Raw genomic sequence first — 20,843 nt, 5'->3', positions numbered from 1 at the left:
TCACTCTTTTAGTGTTAATTGGTATTTTAAAAATCTGATGCTCATTTCCTGCACATCACCATTTTACTTTATTAGTATGTCTTCCTTTCAGTCCTAATAGTTTGATAATTTTTAAAAAATATTTATTTATTCATGAGAGACACAGAAAGAGAGAGGCAGAGAGGCACAGGCAGAGGGAGAAGCAGGCTCCATGCAGGGAGCCCGACGTGGGACTCGATCTTGGGTCTCTAGGATCATGCTCTGGGCTGAAGGCGGTGCTAAAACGCTGAGCTACCTGGGCTGCCCCAGGTAACTTTTCTATTAATAAATATTAAGTCTTCCATGAAGAACTTATATTAAAAATAAATTTTTTATAGGTCAAGAGAATCACTATATGTGGCTTTATATGTTAAAGCTTTGCATCTTAAAGATTTTATATTGTATCAGCAGTGCATTGTGTTTTTATTTTATATATAAAATTTTGAAGCCAGGAGTGATTTAGTTGATTTCCTGGGGTATCCTGGATAATGGACATTGGGTTGTTTGATTTACGTGTTCTTTATACCACCCCCCACTTCTGAACTTATTCCCACCCTCCCTCTAGACTCCTAGACCCCCCACCTTGCTCCACCCTCCTCTCTTCCTTCCCCCACCCTCCTCATTATCCCTCCATTGCTTCCCACTCCCTTCCACCCCCACCCTCCCCACCACCCCACCCTCACTGCTGCAACCTCCCCTCTCCGTTCCTCCCCCCTCCATCCCCCCACATTCCTTTGATGTTGGTGGACAACGCTGAAATGATCAGGACACAGTTTGCACTTAACCACTAAATCTTTATTAATTGAATTTTTATTATAACATCAATACAATATTAGTAAATAGAAATACAGCAATAAAATGGGGAAGGGTAGGGAGGTGGTTGGGGTAGGGAGAAGAGGCAGGGGTTAAGTAGGAGGCCCACAGACAGGGTTCTTCTTCATCACTTTTCTGTAACTTCTATGAATATTTACCATCCATCATTACCAATTTTATTCCGGCAAGAATTTCTCAAAGAGTATCTACTTGTCCTGACTCTCCAAAGGCTTTGCTCACAATCTGGATCCCTGGAGTTAACACCCAGGGCAAAGAGCCTCTTTTAAACTATTCATCCAATCACTTTTGAACTTTTTCCCACTAGAGTTTTATCCATGTCCAATTTGCTCTAAATAGGTTCATCTCCCTGTAGTTCCCTCTGAGTTTATTTGCAAGCTTTAAGGGTAACAATCATAGGGTAAAGGATCACAAGTAAGTACACATGTCCACTTAGAGTTATCTAATACATAATATCATGCTAACTTTTAAACTAACCCCACCCACCTAAGATTACTTAGTCCCTCCCACCCTAAAATAATTATATATATCCCCTATTACTTAAAATGATTACATAAAGAAATAAAAACAATGCAGTGTCCACAGACTAATTCCATCAATCGCATTCTACAATCTGAAACAACAAAGAACTTTCAAGTCCCACTAGATGCTCATTCTTCAGATGAAAACGTAGCATGGTTCCCACCCAGCGCTTCATCTCAGCAGGTGGTCCTTCATGTTTGCCCAGGTCTTTCCAGCAGAATGTTCTCTGTTGCCAATCTTGGAATCGTAGCTGACCTTCGATGTCTGTGGTGGATGACAACCGGATCAATTCAGGAGCCCAAGAGGTACCTGCGAACTTAAACAGAAATCCAGACTGCACTATGTAGACGTGCCCCTCTTTGTTTTGTGCACAAGTTCCTTATGTCACCTCTCATGATTGAATCAAACGAATTCTCCATTTTGTAGCATCTAATACAAATACCTCATTGCTCAGACTAAACTGACCCTTCAGAAATGCATGTAAACTTCCTCCATCTCAATATCTTAGCATGATGACCTTCATTAGTTCTCTCCGGGTGTGTCTAACAATGGGAGCTCATATCTTCTTCCTTGATTTAATTAAGACCGAATATTTGGGTGAAAAGTTAACCAAATTTGCCAGTTTGTTTCGAAAAGTTGAATGGCAGCTTTGCTTAATAATTCTGATGTTTTGATTTATGTTCTTTAGGCTTTATTTTGCTCCCTTTCTAACTCCCTTAGAGATTTAATTTCTTTGCTCTTTCCTTCCTTATGAATAAAGACATTTTGTGGGGAAAATGCCAAAAAAGGTATTCAATTAACATAATTAACAGCAACAAAATAATTTCAGTGAGTGAAAGGAAACTTATTAAATTCTGATACTATAGAATAAATTTGAAATTGCTTATCCTTAACACCTACATTTATAGATATTATATATAGCAATAAGGCATAGAACACACTGCCAACAGTTTTTCACGAGCTTTACTGAAACAGCCAAATGTGGGTCAGGGTCTTCATCCATGAGTCGTTGACCCACACCACCATGCTCTGCCTGACATCGCTGATGTTGGTCAACCCCTCCGGACTTGCTTGCAGGGATGGCAAATGTCCGTGTGCTCATGCCAGGGCTGCAGACAATGACCTATTTCTAGGCCCTCTGCAGCTTGAAAATCAATTGACAACTGTAAATTTGACACAAAACAACTTGAATTCAAATGTATGGATGATGGATTGATCTGAGGTAAACTGAAGTGATGCTTCAAAAGAGTCCAGAAGCACAAACGCACCATTTTCAAAGTAATTACTCGATAACACATGAGTGATTGACAAGCTTTCGGATTCCATTGAAGAGAAAGTAGCCAATTGGGTATCTTCTTTGAATTTGTATCTCTTTTCGTGTTATTTTTTTTTAAAAGGCCCAATTGATAAAATTGAAGTCCTATACGACGTTAAGCTAGAAGATTGAAGATGAACAGGATGAACTATTTTACAAATACTCCCGTTCTGAGGAGCCTCTCATTCACAGTGTTGTAAGAGGAGTTCACAGTCAAGAAATATTTTACACTATGTTACTTATCAATTTTAATTAGTTCAACAATAAAAATTTGATAGTAGTTTGTAATTCAATGGAAATAACTTCTGAAAGCAGTCATCACTTTAAAACACTGTTAAAAGACACTAGTAACCTACGGCTAAAACTTTTAAGTATTTAAACATGCAAGAATAAGGGTGGAGGGTAATGAATGTGTGAAAGATGATGTTGATGAAAAATGAAACTTCACCGTTAGACTCCTCTTCATGATTAGCAACTTGAAATATATACCATGTTGTCTACTGCTCAAACTGTGTTTTGGCAATTGGAGGTTGCGTACTGAAACACAAGCCCCTTGAAGCCTGCCTCTTTCTTCTCCGTGCGTGGCAGCATAATGGAGTCTCAGCAACCAGGCAGGAAAGATGACACAAATCCTGCAGCAGGGTTAGTGGCAGTAGTAAAGAATTAAACAGAAAGAGAGAGGTTAGACAAACAGTTCAAGGTAGTAGCAAAAGACCAGGTAAAGAAGTCAGGCAGTCCCAGGTTAGCACAAAGCATCCAGGAGACTAGATGTCATCACTGGACTGAAGACAACGCTTGTGTTGTCTGTTGCTTTGAGTCGCTTGAGGCCTTTCATTTCGTTGGCAGCTTAGTTTTGTCTCCATCCTCTAAAGGGGACCCCTTTCCACTGTGTGAACTCTGATCCTTTAAGGTGGTTACCCATCAGGTCACCCTCTGGATGTAAAGCTCACTGAAGAAGTCCGTATCTTCAAGACAGTGTCCAGCGCCCCAATTCTTCAAAGATATCCCTCGCAGGCATAGGAGTGTGGGTCTGGGTGCTAAGTTCATGTCCCCTCTCTAAGCATCCTAATGCTACAGTCTAGTGAGGGGACTGGTGATGAAATGCCCAGATGCATATGGAGGCAGACATATGGAGAGATGCTTCCAAGACTTCAGGTGACCCTCTTCCAGCCAATAACGACAACGCTCCAAAATTCCTTCTGAAGTACCAGGACAAGTTGGTAACGTTAACTCAGAGTCTCTTAAGAGTTGAGTACTGGTTAGGCGTCCTTTTGATTTGCTACTCATTAGCTCTCCTACATGATGGAAAGGTAGTGATGCTTCATAAACATCTGACACACGAGCCACCAACAGTCTCTGGTTACCAGGTTTAACATTTTGTGGAAGCCATTACTGGCATGATGATGGTAAGGTGTTGTGAGAAAGCCAGAGTTCTTGGGTACGTGTGATTTGCACCAGGGTGTGAAGGCACACTCTAAACATGCAAGAGTCCCATCTGAGAGAGCACTTCCCTTCTGAGGCCTGAGGTGTTTCTGTTGCAGGGGCTTTGCCTGCTCCTGGGAGAACCGGTCGAGTTGCTGCTCCTTGAGATTTAACGGAACCATGAAAGTGGAGTTTGAAGATGGTGAAGTTTCTAAAGGTGCAGCAAAACAGATCGTGGAAGCCACCTTACACTGCACCAACAAACTTGGCTTCCTTAATAAGGCGTCGGTCCTCCAGGGATGTTAAAGAGTACCGAAACTGCAAGAAAAGTCATGTCCTCCTCCTCCTCCTCCTCCTCCTCCGTCTCCCCCTCCAAAAAGCAATCGGCATTTCCCGTGTTCGCATCAGCTTCTCTGTAAATGTCAATCATGGAATCTGGCAGCCCATTAATCTAGATGGTGACAGAGTGAGTTTCAGCAGGCAAAAACCCAGGCTTCCAGGATTCGCTGGGAAGTAAACTTACGACGAATTTTAGTTAGGTTGGCAGTTAAGGTGGAAAACTGAGAGATAATTCGTTGGTAAATATTCTGTCGCTCTCGGAGAGCTTGCTTTTTAGGATGTGTGCCAGTCCAGGGTGGCTCTGACCTTCCTATAGCCATTGCAGAGAGGGCTGTGCCTCAGGCTGGCCCGAAGATGCAGTAGCCTACTTACGCACACAGTCACCGATTGAGAAGCTGAACAGGAGTGCAGTGTGAGGGCAGAGATCCTGAAGGACACGACAGGTGTTTACATGGTGCTGTAGGACGGCGGCGGCGGCGGCGGCGGAGGCGGCGGCGGCGGCTGCGGCGGCGGATACTGGGGCACCGGGGGCTGGCGGTACCAATGCGGGTTCCAAGTGATCATCACGGGGACATAGAGCGATCGTCCATGTCCATCTCGCCCCACTGGGTACCAGGCGAATCCTACTGGGTAGGTCGGGTACGTGGCGTACGTGGGGTACGTCTGGTATCCAGGTATTTGAGGTACATACTCCGTGTACGTCGCCAGGTGAGCCTGGTCATCCAAATTCGGAATAGAGAGTCGAGGATACTGGTTCTGGATGGTGAAGCTGTTGGGAGCTCGGCAGTCGTAGGAAACTTGCAGTTTCCACCCCCTTTTCACCTGGAGAACTTGGGCTCCGTTGGGGGCGATGGTTGGAGTGATGAGCCCATCCTTGACGTTTCGGGCCACGAAATCTCGCAGGGCTGCCATCTCGGGTTCGGACAGGGAGTACACGTGTCCGCTGGGGATACTGTGTGCTCCAGGGATCATTTCTATGGTCGGGTCGACCAGGCGGTGGTCTGGGTAGACGTTTTCATCCACCGGAGTGTACACATTCTGGACGTAGTAATACCGCACCGGTTGGTAAACTCGGTATCCATCCACCGGGTAGTAAAACGACGGCTGTGCTGGTGGTGGGAGCGACGGAGGTATTGGGGAATACATCCGGCAGTGGTATCGGCAATATTCGGAATCAAAGACGATGGATCGGGTGCTCCACGTGATGTTGGGATCGTGTGTGCTGAGCCAGCGCACCCCCAGGACGACGGGGAAGAAGGGAGACTGAGTCACGTCGAATGACAGCACCTCACGGTGATCTCCCAGGTCGACTATCAGGTCGTGCGTTTCGTGGACAACGGGGCCCGATGCTATGGGACGCCCGTCGATGGCTTCCACGAGTATCGGCCAGTCCTTGACCCTCAGAGGAATTCCGTTTTGGGCGACGTATTCGTGATCGATGAAGTTGCCCGAAGCACCAGAATCGATCATGGCGCGGACGAACAGGGTGTGTCTGCCCGGGAGATGAATCTGGAGCATCACTTGCAAGTGTGGAGATGAAGCATCATCTTGTGGGGACCTTATTAGTTCTGGCCCGGTCGCTGAAGGTCCCTCTACAGCGGGGCCGGGGAGTTTCCCGCCGGCGAAGCCTTGGAGGCCTTGGCAGGACAGTTGTCGGCGTAGTGACCGCCGTTGCCGCAGTAGAGGCAGAGGTTCAGCTTTCTGCGCCTCTCCTTTTCTTCCTGGGTCAGGCGCATGCGGGCGCCGCCCACAGGCTCGGTGGGATCCACCTGGTGGTGGCTGGGGACGTGCGGCAGGACGAGCGCGCGCGGCGGGGAGCGCGGCTTGCGAGCCGCGGCCGCTCGGGCCAGCCGCCTCTCGATGTGGATGCACTGGCCGATCAGGGCGGACAGCGACTTGGCCACCTCGAGGCGCGACAGCTCGGCCTGGATGTGGTCGCTGAGGCCCTCGTGGTACTGGTCGATCAGCGCGGGCTCGTTCCAGTCCAGGTCCTGGGCAATCATCTGGAAGGCGTTGGAGTAGTCGATGACGGACCCCATGCCTTGGCGCAGACGCCTGATCTTGCGCTTGGCAGCCTCCCGCCTCTGCGGGTCTTCGAAGACGTGCTTCATTTCGGTCATGAAGGCTGGGTAGTTGTGCATCAGGTAGTGGGATCGCTCCAGCTTGGCGGAGGCCCAGCGGGCGGCCCGGCCGGTCATCATGCTGGTCACGAAGCAGACGCGGACGCGGTCGACGGAGAAATCTCTGGTGCTCTTCTCCATGAAGAGCTGGCACTGGGCCATGAACGGGACCAGCATGTCGGGGTTGCCGTCGAACTTCTCAGGAAGGTCATCCGGGCACTCCTCCTCTAGCGGAGCGGGTGGGGCAGCGGCGGCTGCAGCACCTCGGAGCTCGAGGTCATCCTCCTCGTCCTGAGCGGCGGGCTCCACTTGCTCACGCAGGGAGGTGTTCTCCTCTGTGAGCTTCTGCACCTGGTTCTGCAGGTTGTTGTTCTCCTCGGACTGCTTCATGACCTTCTCTCGGAGGTTGTTGATCTCTTCAGAGAGATCGTCTCGCCTTCGTTCGGCCAGGTTGGGGATGTACTGGCCCCTTGGGGCGCTGCGTGAGGATGAAGAAGACGAAGAGGAGGAGGAGCAGGAGGAAGAGGAGGAGGAGGGGCCGTTGGGGGGAGGAGGAGGAGGAGGAGGTGGGCAGTCGGGCCCCAGGGTGAGGGTTGGCGTGGGAGGAGACCTCCCAGGTGTAGCTTCGCTCCTGTGGGGATGGAGGCCCTGATCCTGGCCTCCTCTTCCACCCTTTCTTCGTTTTGTTTTCAAAAGCTTTTTGTTTCTGTAAAGGAAGATAAAAGCAGAAGTTTATCATACACGTTCAAAGCAGCACACTACAAAAAAATTTTAGCATTTAAAGCAGCCGCTAAAGTACCTTAAATACACGAGTATTTAAAGTAGCCACTAAAATACTTTAAATACATGAGTATTTAAAGTATCGCTTTGCTCTACTTGCTTACATTGACATTTAATAAACAAACACAGATCTTGCAAAAGGGAGAAACAAGTTAATCAATTAAGACAATAGGTAGTAACAAAAAGCACCCTACTTTTTAATGTCCAAATGACCTTTTTCCTCATCAAATGTCACCTATTATGATTCAACAACAATGCATAACGGTATCAACAGCAAGTTTACCTTCACTGACCATAAAAGAATGCGGAGACATTCTAAAATACCAGTTTGGATCAAGAGGGCACAGCAAGAAACTTTCAAGTCAAAGATGGAGACCAAATTAAAAACACAAAGCCAAAATGGTAATTGTTATTAGACAGGTTACCTGAAAAAGAGCTGATAATCCAGCCAATAGGGAACCAAAAAAAAAAAAAAGGGTGGGGGATTAAAATCATCAGCTGGGAGGGAGGAGGGCACTACCTCCATGGTGAAGGTTACTAACTGATTATCAAAACAAACAACAACAACAACAGTCACAAAACCCACAAGATTGTCTAAATCCAACATAATCTGATTTCCCAGAGAGAATTCCCTTCGGGACAGAAGTGGCACTGAGCAGCAACGTGTGTATCAGCCTCCCTCCTTATTATGCAGTTCATCAACAAATGTTAATTGACGCCTCCTAGGAAGAGCTAGGCTATTAAATGGGACAGTCAAAAAAGCCCAAAAAGAGAATACCTCAAATTTACAGTATGGATTTAATTAGGTAATGCAGGTAAAACAGTGAATACTTAACAACTGTTAGCTGATATTAGTAAGAAAGGTAACTTTCTGTGTAAAGAGGCTAAAGATTAAAACAGGGAGGGCCTGCAACTACGGCAACCCAGGCAGGCATTTCCCACCTAAAGACATTACTTTTTTTTTTTTTTTGGGGGGGGTGGAATACGCTGTTGGCCAAACAAATCCAGGGCCTCATTTGATTTCCAGGTCACCAGTTTCCAACTTCTGGTTTTTAAACAAGATTTGTCAGCACAGTCCCACCCAAAAGTTTATATTTTAGAGCAGGATAGGGCTGTATTCCTAGGCGGTGAGTAGCAATATGGGGGCATTGGGGGTTTGGGGGATTAAGGTCTTAATTATGGGTATGGTGACAATAAATCACACGTACAATAAATCCAGCAGTGTTTATGTACTTCCTAAAATGAGGGTTAAATGCATTTATAGTAACTTAATTTTAACTTTTTATAATTTTTAAATGAGCATTAAGTTCTCATAATTGGAAAACTTTAGGAAAGTGCTCAAAAGTTTAAAAACATAATTTGTAAAGCAGGCAGACTGCCCATTCACTAAATTTTAACTTGGCATTCCTGGTCACCTGTTCTTCTCTGACCCATCAAGGCAATAATGGACACTAAATTAATTATATTAATTAAAGCCCACAAAGATAAATGTGTTATTCAAAGAAGTTATGTGAAAAATAGCTAATATTTCAATCAATAGGGTACAAGAAAAAAAAATGAGGCCCTGGATTAGTCACAAAATAGTGTGATTTTGATTTATTAAATTAAAATCTTTACTTTTTTAAATTAAAAGCTTTAATGTCCCATTAAAAAACAATAAACACAAGTCAGGTGACTCAAGTGCCACTTCTGTATCTAGACATTAATACTTTGAAAACTTAGAAAACTTCTGGAAAGGCCTTGATAGCACGGCCTGGCGTTGCCTGACCCAGGTCAGGAAGGTTAACAACCCACATGTCAATCACAGTCACTGGGGGAGCTTTACTGAGGTCCCAGTTCTCATGGTTTTAATATCTGCAAAACATAATAATAGGATAGATATAACAACACATTCAGAAATCAGCAAACAATCATTGTATATTGTTTAAGGAATCAAAAGATCAATAAGGGCTTCAAATGCAAATGATTTTAGTAGACAGGAAGGTAACATAAAAGTGAGAAGAAACTGGAGTTAAGACAATAAGGAGTGGGCTGGTGACTATGTAATTTAGGGATGCATGTCCCTTCCCCAGAAACATTCAATTCTTAAAATATTTTTAATCCAGTGCTGGTCAAATAAATTAAGGGCCTTATTTGACTTGCAAGGTCACCAGTGTGAGACCCCTGACCTTTACCAAGATCAGGCATCAGGTACCCACCCCTGGGATTTTTAATTTTGGTGTGGGATTCTAAGTCCTAAAGGAGATAACTGCCCAGAGAAGAGTAGTGTAACCTTTAAAAATCATAGGATAGTGGGCAGGCAGGTTAACATTCAATGTAAATAAAGCTTAAAAATATTTAAATAGCAACTAGACCACCAGTTAATTTGGGAACAGGAGCACTGTGACTCCATTTGCACCTCCCACCCCTTACTGGATTGTGGAGGTCAGGTCCAAAGGCCCCATTGGGCCTGAAATGACACACAGTACTGAGCCAAGTCACATGGGATAGATGTCACCTTTACACATGAAAAAGAATCCAGTGTTAGTCTATATAGGAATTAAACACATTTGATTGACCTTTGACTCTTCCTGAAGACTTCTAAAAACTTGTTCCCCAAACACACCAAAAAGTAACAGTAGCCAAAAAACACTGCACATTAAACATCTCATTAGAAAATGACACTTCATTAAGCAACTCTTAATTGCTTTACATTTTCAAAGGTCCCAATTTCTTTTTTTAGTACCATGTGTACTATTTGTGAAATGCAAATTATATTAATATGCATATTTTTACCATTGTTTTGAACTTTAAAAAACATAGAATTTCGAAAGGAGGTGGGGGTAGGGTGACAGGGGGGCTGGGGATTAACTGAAAGCTGTAATTACCACAAGTATAAATACATAAAGATATATAAATTGCATATTTATTGGGGGGTGGGTGACAGATATTTGGGAGTCAGAGTCCTGGCTTATGGCTTACAATATATGAAACCAGGTTTTAAAATTTCTTCATTTTATTAGAAACATAAACACGGTACATCTGACTGGAGGTAAGGCATCAATTTGTTTTACGTGTATGTTTTATAATGCCAGCTAAAACCCTCCAATCTATTTTTTAATGTAACCACTTTATGTTACATTATACAAAATGTAAATATGACAATTATGTACCATGAAGTAGTCCACTCACCCTGAATTTAAATAGACAATTAGCTTGTTTTTACTTTTAAAAAGCTATTTTGAATATCTTAAATATGTATAGTTTTGTATTATAATTACAGCTTACATTATTAGAGTTTAAAAATGTACTTTTTTTTTTTTTTTTAAAGGATCCAGTTAAGTGAGAGAAAAGGCAAGCAATGCCTTAGACAATCCTGGACAGCAAAGCACCAGGGGAAAAAAACCAGAAAACACCTGCAGACACCAAAGGCGGCACTGAATCAGCCAATTCACACTGGTCATTTAACATATGTTTAATGAATGCCTACCATGTGCCAGGCACAATAAATATGTAGGCAAGTTAGCCAGGGCTAATCCCCTAGAGTGCCCAGAAAAAAACCCCAGCTTCATAGGCACACAGATAAACACCTCATCCTTGCCCCAAGGCCAAGCCAACAGTACCAATAAGCCACTTAAAACTCCTATGAAACGCAGTTCAAGTTGTTCCTTATTTTGTATCCACCGAAGAATCTGATTCCAATAAGCCACCACAAATGGTCCACATTGTCTCAAAAAACCCCTAAATGTGAAAAGTATTTGAAATAGTTTATTCTTCATTTGTAGTGAAAACTTTTAGCTGGATTGCCCTTAGAGGCACCATCCAGATCTGAGCAGAAGTAGCTTTCATAAACCACTATCAAGGATTTAATTGTGGGATGATGTCATTTAATATATGCAAAGCACTTGTAAAAAGTGCTCGTAAATCCCAGGTATTATCACCATTGTTGCTAACTGTTCTTACTTATCATTCTTATATTTATTAGACACCAGTGGATAAAGAGCAAAACCCGCGCCGCCGAGAAACCGCAGGCGGGAGGGGCCGTGCAGCCAGGCTCAGGCAGTAAAAGCAGCGAAGGCGCGCAAGCGCAGAGGAGGTGGGCCTGTAGGGAGGGGCTGGGGGTTCCCACTGCGCAGGCGCAGGCGGGCTCCAGGAGGCGGGGCCGTAGGCCACCACGCAAGAGGCTAGCCCAGGGAGGGGCCAAGCTTTGGAGAGGCGGGGTCTGGGGGGGACCTCCTCAGAGGAGGCGGGGCTAGAGAGAGGCGGGGAGCGGGGGGAGCAGCCTCAGAGGAGGCGGGCTCAGGGAGAAGCGGGGCGTGGAGGAGCGGCCTCAGAAGAGGCGGGCCTAGGGAGAGGCCTCAAAGGAGGCGGGGCCTGGAGGAGCGGCCTCGAAGGAGGCGGGGTTTGGGGGAGCCCCCACAGAGGAGGGGGCTCGGGGAGAGGCGGGGCTGGGGAGAAAGGGTCTAGGAGGCGCGCTCTAGGAAGGCGCGCTGCAGAGGAGGCGCGCTCCGAGGAGGCGCTGGGAGGCGCTCGGCACGCTCTGAGCGGATACTGCAGAGAAGGCGCGCTAGAATGGGCGGGGCGGGTCTGAGACTGGCTGTTTGCCTCTCCCAGGATCGCCCCCCTTCCCCAAACCCCTCCCACCAGCCTCCACAGCCAGATTCATTTCATGCAACGAGAGCAATCACCCCCAGATCCAACCCCCGCCCCCCATACTAAGCAAACCCAACAGTTCCCACAAACTGTTGCTGGACGCCAGTTCGCGCCGCCTTTACAACTACACCGCCGCTTCAATCAGCGCAACTAGGCAAGGCAGCCCGCTCTGCCACCACCAAAAGGTTCCCTTTTACGCTCGAGTCAGTGCCCCTCCACTCCACTGCTATAGCAGGAACGGTGTGGGCAGAATGTTAAACACTAATTTTTGCCCGGGGCTCCATTTTGTCTAACAGCACCATCATGCAGGCAACCGTCCTGCAGAGAAACGTAGTGGGAGCCATTCCGAAAGGTGTGTTGGAGACAAAGGGTGGGGTCCCCCTCTAAGAAGGCAGTAGTCTTACTCCGCAGCTCTTGTCCCCTTCCAGCTGGTTTCTTTGTAGCGTAAAACAGTGCAGCTTATCTACCTCTGCAGCTGTTATTACTTTGTAGCGCATTTTAGGTGTAGATTCTCTGCAGTTCATGTACCTCTGCAGTTCCTGTGCCTCGTATCGTAGCACAACGAAGCGCTGTTGTAGTGCTAATGGCATCATTTCTGTAGCGCTAACCTTCGGCAGCTCAGATTTTGTGACGCGTTTAAAGCGTAAATCAGTCATCAGTCTGCAGCTCCTACACTGCTGCAGTTCATAATGGTTTGTAGCGCAGTGAAGCGCCCATCCATCGATAGCGCATCCGACGCGCTTACCAGTTTGCAGCGCACTGAAGCACCCATCAGCCTGTAGCGCATCTGAAGCGCTTATCCCCTCATAGCGCATCGAAGCGCCACTTAGTTTGTAGCGCCTATCACCACGTAGCGCATTTGAAGAGCGAATTGCACGTTGGTCTGTAGCTCATGTCCGTCTGCAGCTCATGTCTGTCCGCAGCTCATGCCCGTCTACAGCCCTTATCTGCACTTGAGTCCTGGAAACCAAAGCCCCGGAGGCTTGGTTTCTCCACTCTGTTTTGGGGGTTCGGCCGGTGAAGGCGTGACAAGATTTGCGTGGAGACGTTTAGGGGCACTACTGCATCTCCCGCAGCTCCCGAAAAGGGCAGGGAATGAATGTGATCTTAATAAAAGAAACATCCTCACCGCATACTCACCACGCGAGGACTCCTCTGCGAAGACAGGAGGACGGGGTCCCACACCTGTGCCAGGCGCGGGTTCCGCCGGGTGCTCCGCGGCCCGGAGTGGCTCCGGACGCGAGCCCGCTCAGCGGACCTCTGGCGAGGCTCGGTGGACCCTCTTCGCTGCTCTCCCCAGGTCGCAGTCAGGTTTCTTCGACACACACCAACCGAAGTTGAAGCGCGTGTACCGGGAGCGCCGACAGGGAGCCTTATATAGGCTGAACAGAGGAGGGGGGCGCCAAGTCCCAGCGTGCTCCGCGGGGTAGCGGGGCGGAGGGGAGCGGGGGCGGAGGGGGGATGGGGGTGGGGGCGGGGGTGGGGGCGGCGGCCACGCTACGCCGGCCCGCCGCTAGAGGGAGTACGGGATTAAGGAGGGGGTGCAGGATGCTGATGCTGAACCGGCCAAGCTGGGAGGAAAGAAGAAAGGGAGGGGAGGGGAGGGGAGGGGAGGGAGAATCGAGGACGGCCGGCCTAGCCAGGCCAAGAATGCAATTGCCCCGGTGGTGGGAGCTGGGAGACCCTTGTGCTTGGACGGGACAGGGTCGGGGGACACGCAGGATGAGCCCCGCGACCACTGGCACCTTCTTGCTGACAGGTTAGTGGCCCGCGCGCGACGGGAGGTCCTGGGGCCCACAGGCCGCCGCCTCCCCATCCCCCGCCCGGGTTTTGGGGTATCTGGGCGTATCTCCTGGGTGTCCGCCCCTCTTGCTGCCCCCGTTCCCACCGCACCCCGCACCCCAGTCCCCCGGGCCCAGGGAGTCCCTTCCCAGGCTTGACCCCTGGCCTTTTTTCTCTGCGCCCCCGCGGGCCCCTCCCTGCCCAGAGCTCGCAGAGATTCCCGCTCCAGTTTCCATTCCTACCACCCTCGCCCCCAGTTTCCCAGCCCTGGTGGCGGACCTTTCCTCATCCCCTGGCTGCAAAGACTTGGGGGTCGTGGCCCATTTTCCTGGGGGGTCGTTACCACACGAGTGGGGGCTGCGGCCCGGAGACCAGCCATAGGAAATGGGGGTCAGGCTGCGCCCCCTTCCACACAATCGCATCCTTTCCCTCTTTTCCTTGAGTTCGGTCCGGAGAGAGCACAAAAACGTGCCTCTGAAACACCTAATTCCCCCCCTTCTTCCTAAGAGCGTTTTCCGGGCGGCGGCGATGTCGTGTTTTCTTGGGTTTCCCGGAGCGGGGAAGCGGAATCGTGAACTCCCGGGAGCTAAGCAGGGCGCGTGCGGGTCAGGGGTGGCCCGGGCCGGCGGCCAGAGCCGCTGCGGACAACATTCGCCCCACCAAGTGCACTATTTTGAAAAGCAAAAACAATTAAAAGCAGCTGTGGATGCCTCCAGTGCGCCCGGAGGCTCCGGGGGCTCCCAGCTATGGCCTTTTGGCGGTGATTGCAGGGTTTACCCAGAGCCCTCGTTCTCCCTGCAACGCCCTGCAGCGTTACATTTCTCTGGATCTTGTAGAGAGAATGGACACGTTTAGTCACGGTAACCGCATGTTTAATCCTTTCCAGCGTGTTGCCGAGATTCTGCCGCTAATGTTTGTGTGCATTTATGCACAGAAACATACGTATTTTACGTTAGATGAAATTGCAGGGAGATACCAGCGTCTGAAATCCTGATGAAGAAGGATGCTTAGACGACAACAACAACAACAACAACAACAACAATAACAACAACGAGGATTTCCATTTAAGCGCCTCAAAAGGGTCAGGCTCCGAGCAGGATAATTTGTTGATGATCTTAGAAGTTGTTTAAGTCAAAAATGGAAAACCGATTGTCTACAGCTGAATGAGGTTTCTGAAATACGGACGAGACATTTGCAGTGGAAGGCTAAAATTGAGCACGTTTTAGTACCATTGCTCCAGATTATTTATACGTCTGGGATAAATAGGAATTTGGCCCATTGTAGAGGACGAGGTGTCAGGGATCGGACTTGAAGCGAGCTTTTCTAAGAATAAACAAAACCGGAGCACATTTACTGAGATATTACTTTCTATCAGAAATTAAATGTTGACCATATGAATGAATGAATGAATGAAGATTTCCAACAATGAAATAGATTTTCCTAGGAAGTTGGGGGTGAACACAATTATATTTTTTAGGAGTGCTTTTTAATCTTAAGATGTTCATCCTTTTCTGCAAGATAAAATAATTTTTGGATTCTTATGTATGCCAGAGTACCATTCTCTTGCCGGCCGAACTGTCAACTCTTTAGGATTTTTTTTTTTTTTCAATCTAGAAAAAGTTACTTCATCTAATTGTTAGCTGATAGGTATTCTTTTCCTAAAAAGTGAGGCTAAAAACCAAGATAGATGGTAGGGAAACTAAAAGTTTAAGAATCTATCCCAAGACACTTAAAGTTTGAACCACTTTGAACCAATTTAATTTTTTATTTCAAAATGTTAACCAGAATTTTTCTAATATAAAAACAGCTTTAGTATTATTTTTATCATACTAGATTCCTACTCACTGTACAAAATTCAGGAGAAAAAAACTCCAGAAAACTGGGGGGGGGGGGGATAAAAAAAAAAAAAACAAGAAAATCAAGATCACCTGTAACCTCTTCATCCTGAACTAACCCCCGTAAACATTATGGAGTTTACTTTTTTCAGACTTTTTTATGAGAAATATATATTTCTCTTAAAGCTTAAATATGTATTTCTCTTATTTCATATTTTATGAGAAATATGTATTTCTCTTAAAGCTGTATTTCTCATAAATCTTAAGATGTATGATTCTTAAAAATGAGATCAAGTTAATTTCCCTTCATTATTTTCTTTCCAAAGAGACCTGTCAGATAACATTAAATTTGCAGAGGTTTTTTTAAAAATGAGATAATATTAATTACTTTTTACAATTAAAATTTTAAATGAACAACAATAGGACGTAAATATTTAAAACTAGAGAACTGAGAATTTCCTCTGACCTGTGTGTTCTGACATACACATAGTTATCATTTTGGTGTATTTCTTTGTGTTTTTTATTTCTCAACATATGAAATAATTTTTACTTTGCTTAGAAATAGAATTTTCTAATAAAAAAATGACATACATTGGTAAGTAATTATGATAAATCTTAAAAAATATGAAACAACAAAACAATATTAAAAGTAAACACAAATATACATTGATAGACAAATACTTTAGATTACATTTATGTTATCTTACAAAACAACATTAACTGCCCCTCTGCCCCAATTAATAGACAGGAATTTTGAACACTTTTTTTGACATTTAGTATCCTAAGTGAATTTTTGATTTTCTTAGATATTTCCCACCATTGACTATTTCTTACCTATTTTCCACAAGATTACATGTAAAGCAAAAGAAAGTGTTGATGAGCATATTTATTTTATCAAATAATAACTGGTCATTGTGTTTGAACACTTTAATCCATTTTTAAGAGCATTTGCTCCGGATCTATGAAGCTGTTGTTTTACCACCTGCATTTAACTTCTTATGTAGTAGGAAAATTGCATTTCAAAACAAAGTAGAATTTTCCCTTGTCAGGTAATAACTGCACTTTCTACTTGGACATTTACCTATTTTATGACAATTTGCCATGTATCTGTGAAACTCTTGATTTACTTCGTATATTTAGCCTGATTTCTAGGGTGGTGGGAAAATTGTATTTCCAAACAAAGTGGAATTTTCACTTGTCAAATAATTAGACTTTCTAGTTGGACATTTTATCTCTTAAATGAAAATTTGCTTTGGACCTATGAACCTGCTGATTTACCACATGCATTTGGCTTAACTTTTGGTATGGTAGGGAAAATTTATTTCTAAGCAAAGTAAAATTTTCAGTTGTCAGTATAGCTGGACTTAGTATTTGGTCATATTAGACTTAGTATTTCGTCATCTTATCTCTTTATTATAAGAGTTGCCATCAATCTAAAAGCTGTTGGTTTACCTGATATATTTAGCTTAGCTTCTAGGACAATGGACAAATTGTATTTTTAAACAAAATGGAATTTTTACTTGTCTCTCTCTCTCAGACATGAAAAATAACTAGGGATAACACCAGAGAAAACTAGTGAGAGACCACCTCAAAGAGATAAAGAAAACATGTATTTCACATTCTAACACTGGTTTCCCACTGATGAAAACCACACTCTAAACTAAATGCTGAAGGAGTGAAGAAACCCTGACATGTTAAAAAATTCTTCATCAAAATTCAGATTGTTTGGGGATTCCAATAAGGGCAGGATTTATAGATCCTATTTTCTCCCAAATAACCAGCTACTTTGTTTCTTTTTCCTTTATGCTAACTGTAGCACACACTTACTCTTTCTGACTCCTTTTCTTAAACCCTACCCTTGCCTCAGCTCTAAACACCAAGGTGCAAATCCTATTGCTGATCTTATTTCCCGCTCTTAGTGTATAAAAGGATTTTAGGTGAATAGATGTTGTGAATTTACTTGTCTGCTAGAAATTCTTGGGATGGAGCTGTGTTTTAGTCCAGAGCTTCACAAAACTATTAACATGGTGACTCCCCCCACCCCCTTCATCCTTTTGAACTTCTCGAGCAGAGATAGATAGACAGACAGACAGTCATGAACAGACTGACTCTCTCTCACACACACAACAACATTCAGGCTTTTTCTAAACTTCAGAATACTGTTCTCCGGTCTGCTGTCTCTCTGATTTCCAGAAATGTTAGCCAACAACAGGAGTGCAAAATTCAAAAAAAGAAGCTGATGTTCCTAAGGATCAACAAGTCTTCTTAAATGAATATTTTTTGATTGGAGTTTTCAAGTTGGTAGGATCATATAAAGTCTCAGTGCTCTTAAAGCTGTTTTACATGAACTGCCTCCAAACAACATTCTAAGCAGAATTCCTAGTGTCTTCAATTTTTAAACAATGTAACTATAGTAAAGACAGTATTGAATAAAAAACAATCTCCACAATCTGAGGCAGGAACAGACATTTCCATTGATGCTCCTTTCCTTTTAGTCTTTGTTCTGTGTGTATATGTATTTTTCAAAGACTGTAATTTTAATATGTGTAGCTTTGTACACTTTGTTTTGAAACATAAGTGAATCTTGTTTTCAGCAAAGCATTTTAGGCTTTAGATGCTCTTGTGTGAGATGGTGTGTAGCCTAGCGAGATTGCTTTGTGAGCATGAGGCAGGCTAAACTAGCACCAGCCAGGTGTGTGGGTTACTGGGTTGGGGTCCGAGAGTTGTCCCTGGGGATAGATCCATGCCTTTGCCCTGGGTCTTCTCTTTTTCAACATTTTTATGAATGACTTTGATCAAGATCTAAGATGCTTGCTTTAATATCCAGGGATGACTTGCAAAGGGGTAACTGTTATAAGTAGATAACAGAATTCAGAGTTAATATGGTTAAAATAGGCTGCAATGCTAGCAAAAAGATATTTTATGGCAGTAAATGCATCATTATTCATTGGTATATAAGGAAAGAGATGACTTAATGTGGTGGCAATTTTTGAGGAAAAAGAAGGTTAATATGAGCCAGGGGCTTGATGTGTCTGCAAACAAGAAAAAGATCAAATTCAGATTCTGATAAGAGTATAGTGTCCATATGTCACAAAAATTAATAGTACCCCACTCTAATTAACCACATCTGTAGTATTGTGTCCATTTCTGGCTGTCACATTTAAAGAGAGACGTTGACAAATTAGACAACTTCCAGAACAGTCCGTGGGGATGGTGAGGGGTCTGGCAATCCTGTCATAGGAGGTATCCTCAAAGGGTCTGGAAATGTTTAGCTTGAAGACTAAAAGTAGACATAAACTCTCTTCTGTTTGCTCCGGAAAGCAGAACTAGCATCAGTGGGTAAAAGGTAGAGATGGATTTCAACTCGAGACCTTTCTAACAGTTAGTGCAGCTCAGCAAGGGAATCAACTTAACACCTTTACTTGGGCTGTTCTTTTAATATGTCAGAAATATTCACCTTTATTGCAATTCATGTTTAATCTGAAGGCCACGATAACATTTTCGTGTAGGACAGAAAAGATACTTGTGATGGAAACATTTTTTTTTCTGATAAACTGTCCAAGAAGAATAGCCCTATGTGTTGCAAGTTGATCTCTTACAACTTGAAAGTAGCTGCAACTGGGCAATTTAACACATTCCTTCCTACCCTCTTATTCTGTTTCAAACATGAATATCCGAGAAGAGAATTAAAGGGCTTTTGGCTTTGTTGGTTTTTTTCCTCCCCCACTGCAAAGTGTCCTGGCCTTAACTTGTCTTCTATCATTCCTCCTTTCCTGATGTTTCTTGCTGGCTGGGAGCAGGCTTCCCCGGGCAGAGTGGCCGCAGATGCTGGGGCACCCAGGGTTAAGGAGGAGCAGCCGCCGCGGCTGGGCAGGCCGCTGGGGCAGGACAGCTAAGCCCTTGACTGCTAGATCCTTTTACCCTGCGGGAAATGGGGGGCAGTTCTCCTTTCTGCAGTGTTCACCCCTCATATATCTTTGCAATACTTAGTTACAATTTTTAAGCTTTTCAGTTGAAGATAAAACCTTTCCATCAAAAGTAGCGTCCACCCATGTGCGGTTTTAACTTCTCTCCATTTCAGGTTAACCTGGATTCTGACCCTCTCAGGGGCACATTCTTAGCGTCTCATACATGTCTTGTGGCAGATATTCTTTCTCCTCCATCCACCTATTGATTGTCCAGTTTGATTACTGTACCTAACTTTGGAAACTTGATTGCTCAAAATTAATTTGTAGAGTACACCACAGAGGATCCCACTTCTGAGGAGTGATGTCTTGTATCACATCTGGCTCCACAGAAACTAATTTTATGTCCCGGGGCCTTGAAAACTAAGGGGGACTTGGATGAGAGATGTAAAGAAAGAAGAAAACATTCTTCAGATCTTTTTTTTTTTTTTTTTTAAACCAACTTTTTCCTTCCTCTTTTACTCCTGCCTCTTTCCCCCTTCTCCCCCACATGGCCACAATGTTCTCGCTCAAATTGTTAGGTCAGGAATATGGTCACTCTAACTCTGTGTGAAGTATATTTTTTTCATGTTGAACAAGTTTCTCCTTATTTTCTTTATCTTTTATAAAAGTGCCTTGCACTTCTGTGGGATTGTAATAATGCACAGGGCAACTTGTAATGGCTCGCTTCCCAGTTGTTGAAGATGCCACAGGCGTTCCTGCGCTGAGCTCATATTTCCGAGAGAGAAATGCTCAGAGATGAGCTTCTGGCTTGTCAGCGCTCGCTCACCTGATCCACAGGCAGCTAGTTGTGATTCCTTGAATGCAATGCTTGCTCCTGCTCCTGGGAAGTAAATAATCCTGTGTTAAATTTTGAAGCTTAAAAGAAGTTGTCTTCTTAGGAAATAAATAGGTGGTCTCAAAACTTAAGTTGCTTGACATGATTACTAACATTCTCTTCTTGAAAAAAAAATTAGTGTGGGTAAAGCTAAAGTGCTGTTTCTTCTAGAGTCACTTTGGTAGAATTCTTATTTTTGGATCTTCCTTCACTAAGAAATTTTATGCCATATTTATGCAATAGTGGTTTAAGTGTGTTTTATTACTTACAAAGCACTCATCTTTAGCATGTCTCACTTTCTACTTAATTGCCTTGGACTCATCAGATTTTTAGAATAGATCTTCGGCATTCTGTACCACGGGAATTGCCACGGCATCTGTTGTGACATGGAAGGCAGACTTTTTCTTTTCTGACAAACGAAGCTGCTCATTTCAAAAAATGCTTAGGAGTTAGACAGCTCTGGTG

The 20,843-nt window shown here is 44.6% G+C and overlaps 2 protein-coding genes across 5 annotated transcripts in view; one reads left to right on the top strand and one right to left on the bottom strand.

The window, feature by feature from the left end:
- Positions 1 to 799: 799 nt before the first annotated feature.
- Positions 800 to 13,292, bottom strand: PEG10 (paternally expressed 10). The gene is given in 3 exon segments (XM_055307603.1): positions 800 to 6,066; positions 6,069 to 7,273; positions 13,109 to 13,292. Coding segments are annotated over 3 exon segments (2,382 nt in total). The 5' UTR covers positions 13,114 to 13,292; the 3' UTR covers positions 800 to 4,894.
- Positions 13,293 to 13,602: 310 nt separating this feature from the next.
- Positions 13,603 to 20,843, top strand: part of SGCE (sarcoglycan epsilon) — a 74,825-nt gene continuing 67,584 nt past the window's right edge. For all 4 annotated transcript variants that reach the window (XM_055307630.1, XM_055307631.1, XM_055307629.1 and 1 more), the window contains exon 1: positions 13,603 to 13,738. In XM_055307630.1, the coding sequence (XP_055163605.1) occupies positions 13,630 to 13,738 (109 nt within the window). In that variant the 5' untranslated portion in view covers positions 13,603 to 13,629. The remainder of the gene's footprint in view (positions 13,739 to 20,843) is intronic.

The sequence above is a fragment of the Nyctereutes procyonoides genome, unplaced genomic scaffold (assembly GCF_905146905.1).
Source record: "Nyctereutes procyonoides isolate TBG_1078 unplaced genomic scaffold, NYPRO_anot_genome, whole genome shotgun sequence".
Lineage (NCBI taxonomy): Eukaryota > Metazoa > Chordata > Mammalia > Carnivora > Canidae > Nyctereutes > Nyctereutes procyonoides.
This window is presented reverse-complemented; position numbering and strand designations above follow the sequence as displayed.